The 5,000-nt window shown below is 47.1% G+C and overlaps 1 protein-coding gene across 1 annotated transcript in view; it reads right to left on the bottom strand.

Moving 5' to 3' along the window:
- LOC106821265 overlaps positions 1 to 5,000 on the bottom strand; it is a 9,686-nt gene that overhangs the window by 1,346 nt on the left and 3,340 nt on the right. The window contains exons 3-8 of the mRNA XM_014826000.1: positions 3,814 to 3,952; positions 3,171 to 3,312; positions 2,655 to 2,803; positions 1,872 to 2,126; positions 1,348 to 1,572; positions 1 to 476 (exon numbers count right to left, since the gene is read on the bottom strand). The exon at positions 1 to 476 is cut by the window's left edge and continues 1,346 nt beyond it. Coding sequence (XP_014681486.1) covers positions 137 to 476; positions 1,348 to 1,572; positions 1,872 to 2,126; positions 2,655 to 2,803; positions 3,171 to 3,312; positions 3,814 to 3,952 — 1,250 coding nt within the window. The 3' untranslated portion in view covers positions 1 to 136. The remainder of the gene's footprint in view (positions 477 to 1,347; positions 1,573 to 1,871; positions 2,127 to 2,654; positions 2,804 to 3,170; positions 3,313 to 3,813; positions 3,953 to 5,000) is intronic.

The following is a 5,000-nucleotide window of genomic DNA, read 5'->3' as shown; positions in this document are numbered from 1 at the left end:
GTTGCTTGGCTATACCATAGTACCGCCACGTAGAGTGTGACCGTCGCATAATAACGTGGCAAAAGAACATCACGAGACGCGAAACTGCACGTTGGCACCGTTTTTCGAGGAGCGCATGCGCGCGTACAAGTTGCGTCTACGACTGATCGACGCCGTCGGGGTTTCCTGTCCAGGGATAGACGGCCGGACACTCGCTACACGTCTGGAAGAAGCGATCGCCCGGGTGGTCTTCACTGTTAGGCTGGTAGGTGATGTTCGCGTAGCCGCACAGGTTCAGATTGTCGCACAGCGGCGTCCGGTCGCTGTAGTCGCAGCTGAAGACGTCCGAATCGAGCAGGTTGGCCATCTTGACGGGATTTCTAATCCAGTTCATCGCCTGACTGTAGGTGACGATGTAGACGTCGTCCATGGCTTCCAGCTCGTCGAGGAATTCTTGTAGAGCTTCGAGATTATGGTAGCCGTCGTTGTAGAACCACCTGGAGAAGAAAACAATTAGACGCTGCGTGATGGTGCAATGTATAACGTTTGCGTTAAATTACTGCGAATGGTCGCGCTTGATAAGATCGTCGTGTCATGCATGCGGGCTCTGTCGAGAACATGCGCGCGAATAACACGCTTGCCTCGATATAAGCAAGATAGTATAATGATGCTATAACGGGGAGAACACATACTCACAGGCACGCACGCACGCACGCACGCATGCACGCGCACGCACACGCAGGCACGCACACACGTACGCACGCGCGAATGAAACTATATACACATGATTAAGTGACATTAACCTGTTATATCAATGGTAGGTAGGAGTCAAGTATGGCTAATTAAGATTGTGCCCAAAATTAAGCTTGATAAACAAACGTGTCGTTGAACTCATAATGATAGTCAGTTAAAAGGTTGTGGAGAGGATTAACTACATAACGTGCATTTTCACTTCACTCGCAACTTAAACGATACTCTAGAAAACCAATGGAATAAACTGGTTTTGCCTATCAGTGTCGCTACCCTAGCAGAGTGTGTTGCACCCTGATGAACAGATCAGCAAACAAAGAGTTCCCCATTTGTTGAAATCGTCCGAAGTAGTACTTCAAAGGTCAAACCCCTAAGAGACGAGCGCGCATCCAAATGAAAACTACTTCGCGGTAAAGATGACCACGCATATATGTTATAATCAAGCTGCAAGCATCAATCAGGTCTTTAGAATTACAGGTGTTCGTCATTACACTAGTCATCATGAGGCTAACAAGCGAGCAGAGCAATATTTCAAAAGCGAATACCTGTATAATAATGACATACAATTGATTAGCCGGGATCACTGCGTAATCATACAGAGCATGTACGAATTCTTACCTGGCACGAAGATTGAGCGTGAAAGGAGCCTTATTTGTGTTGTAATGGCGTCGGAAGTTGGTCTTTAGTAAGGTCGTTGCCTCCTCCTTATCTTCCGTGAATAAACAGCTGTCTACGTTCACGCACAGCGTGTCGTTTAGGTCAATCCAGTCCACGAGAGGAAACTCCCAGAATCCGGTTAACGATGCGGTGGGGCACGGTGCAACGGGGCACCCAGCAGTTGACCTGTTTATAGATAGAGCAAACGTTTTTACTCGGCGAAATACTAACAGTTGACATTCTAAGCTCTTTTAAATGCGCTATATCGAAATAGGAAATTATTGTAGCCCGCGGGCTTTCTGTTGCTAATTAAGGTCCCACGCTAAAGTCAATCTCTTCGAGTGTCGCTCTAATCGGTTCCGTCTTCGTCACGACCTTTAGTCATGCACCGCGTCGCTGCGACGTTGTTGAACATGATTGCCGCATAATACACTGATGTCGACAACATGATACGCTGGTATCAGCGCGGCGCCTTCTACACTCACCTGAAGTTGAACGTGTATGGCCAAATCGGAGGATCAATCTGGCTCGTCGCGTAGGAGGAGTCCCATCCAAAGCCATTCTCTGTCAGCGTTCTGACGAATTCATTTCCGCTCGTCTGCAGATACGCGGCGCGTGTGCCGACGACAGCGCTCTCAGGAATACCCGCCAGGTTGCTGAAAATCTTTCTGGCTCCGGCATACTCTGCGGCAACGTCTTCGCTTGTTGCTGTCTCCCAGTACTCGGCGGGCAACGTTTTACTGCAAGAGCCGATTGAGGGCAACATGTAGCTTCACATCTGACGAAACATTGAGCACGCACGCGCAACCATGTTTTCTCTTTTGCGCTGTATTGCAAATCAAGCACCTTAACTTAATCTATGACGGATTTGTTCGAACATTAGGTTATTCTTAGATAACGCGTGATAATGCGTTTATGAAATCGGAATAAAAATGTAGTTGTAGCATCTATACGCGATCTCTATACGTCTACCCGTGAATTGTAACAAGTAATTATGCCTCAGTCGCGTGTTCTCTTTCTCTCTCTCTCGCTCTCTCTCTCTCTCTCTCTCTCTCTCTCTCTCTCTCTCTCTCTCTAACACACACACACACACACACACACACACACACACACACGCCCCGCGCGCGCGGAGGATGAGGTGAGAGCGGATGAAGCACGGCACGGGGAGGCACGGCACGGCACCGCAGAGAAAAGTGGCACGCGAACGGCCCGCAGCGCACGCACACACACACACACGCGCAAGCACACTGACTCCTTATCCTGTATACCTGATGGAGTGTGAAGCGATCTCGTGACCTTGACTGTACAGACTCTGGAGAGCGGCGTAGTCAGTAAACTGATGACTCACGAAGAATGTGCCCACAGCCGGACATCCGTTAGGATTATTGCGATTTTCACGCCTCCTATTGGCGGTGATCTGCAAGAGGCAGTGTCAACCATATTGTAGAATTACTCGATACCATCAACATCTCCCTCCATTCTTCGAACATACCGGACATGCACGCGTCCGAGCGATGTGCTTAAAAGATTTAGGTTACACCAATGATAATAGGACAAATCACTATAACATTGCAGTATTCTGGGCAATTGTACTAAGACTATAAAGGGCACGAACGACACATCTTTTGTGTGAGAACCCAATCTGCTCGGCAGTATTTTGCGAAAGCACTCATAATCTGGGCGGATGCAAAATAAGTGTGTCACGCGCGCATATCGAACAACGAGAAGGGCAGCATGGGTCTGCCTGTGCCGCATAAATGCGTTTTGTGGAGTCTTTACCATACCTTCTTAAACACCTGCTGGTAGAGATGGCTATAATCTTCCACTCTAACCGCCTCGTCCCATCCGATTAACACTAGCTGCGGCACCTCGTTAGCAAGTAGCTCGCCAGGAATCTCCCCACTGCTGCACTTGCAATCGGGCAGCCTGCGAACGAACACAATAGTTGAACACACGAGCGAACGCACGTAAACGAACACATGGTTGAACACACGAACTATATAGTGACGTGCAGCGTCTGTACAAGTCCGCGCGCCCGATACGCGATGACATGGGCCAAGTAGAACAACTATTGTGACGAGCCCAGATATTATAGAATGACATGGATTCAACGGGGAATGTGGATACGTTAGTATAGGTTAGCCGAATAGTTAAGGTTCGATTTAGTTTAGTTGGAGTTAGTTGGTAGGTTAATTACAAGCGTATTCGCGAATATTGTCGAAATCACTTATTGTTAACGACATTTCCGAATGCTCTTGAAACCGATGTCGTGTTTGTGTACAGCGAAAGAAAAACTCAACCGATCACCTTGAGTTGTGCGGAAAAAAACGCACGAACGTAATACAATACGTAAGCGGTTTGTTTCCACGGTGTGTGGCAAACAACATTCGTATGTCGTGCATGTCTAGGGTAAGTCTGACGTATTACCTGCAGTTTGTCGGGTCGCACACCTCAGCGCAGTCGGCCTCGTCTGATCCGTCGTCGCATTGAATAAAGCCATCGCAGACGCCATGGTAAGCTATGCGCTGGTTTCCGTCTGCGCAGAGCCATTGCGCAGCTTCGTCGGCTGTGTAAGCAAAAGATATCAAAAACATTTCGTGAAAAGCTCGCTATATACGCGATCCGATTTTCAATCGGCAAGTAAACCTTCGGGGGATACTTTAGTCAGCGTGCACGTGTGTCGCGGATCCACGGAGCCAGTACACGTAGGGGAAATGACAAGCGGTCGGCCTTCAAACACTGACAAATTGACTGTCATGTATCACAATGCTCGGGAGCTATAACTGTTAACGCTGTCGCAACACAGTGCGACATAAACATCGTGTAGCTGGCTGGCGTTGTGCGCAGCGCGATTGTATTTCTAGCACGTCTTAACAGCACGTCGCTACTGTTCCGCGAGCGTCAGAACAAGGTCAGCAATTCACATTATATCACAATATGTGTACGTTTGCATAAAGTAATATATATTATAATACAAAATCACGCATTACCTACGAGCACCCAGCACCCCCCATTACCTGAGAGTAATATATATATATATATCTTTAAATGTAAATAATAATAACGATGCAGGTTGACTACGAATACGTAATGCAATTTTTGCTAGCTTAGTAACGCCTATAGGTGATCAACCACTTCGCAGCTTCCTCACCAATACGTTATGCGTTGAATGCTTACGTTTTATCGTAGCAGCTATTTCACCTAATAACTGGAATGCACCATTCTATACCGATTGTTTGCGCGAATAAAGCACCAATTCTGTGTGATGGTACACTCATTGTCGTGCCCATGGCTTTCGCCGTGTTTCGTAGGCGTCTACTGTTGAAAGTGTATGTCCTGCAAACTCATATGTTCCTCGTATGGCATCACGTTGGGAATTAACCTAGTTCTACGTCCGTGGTTTTATCGCGTAGGAAGTAACTTTATTCGAAATTCTGTCGTTAAGGTATGTATGTATGTGGGCAACTCCGATGCAATAAAGAATGCCGAGAAGCACAGAATTCAGACTATTATACGCACTAATGACGTAACGCTACTTATACGTCAACTATGATTGTAATTATTGTTTTATGTTACCACACACAGATACACACACAAACGCACGCACGCATATA

The sequence above is a fragment of the Priapulus caudatus genome, unplaced genomic scaffold (genome assembly GCF_000485595.1).
Source record: "Priapulus caudatus unplaced genomic scaffold, Priapulus_caudatus-5.0.1 Scaffold66, whole genome shotgun sequence".
Taxonomy (NCBI): Eukaryota; Metazoa; Priapulida; class Priapulimorpha; order Priapulimorphida; family Priapulidae; genus Priapulus; species Priapulus caudatus.
The sequence above is the reverse complement of the archived record's forward strand: the minus strand, read 5'-3'. Positions and strand labels throughout refer to the sequence as shown.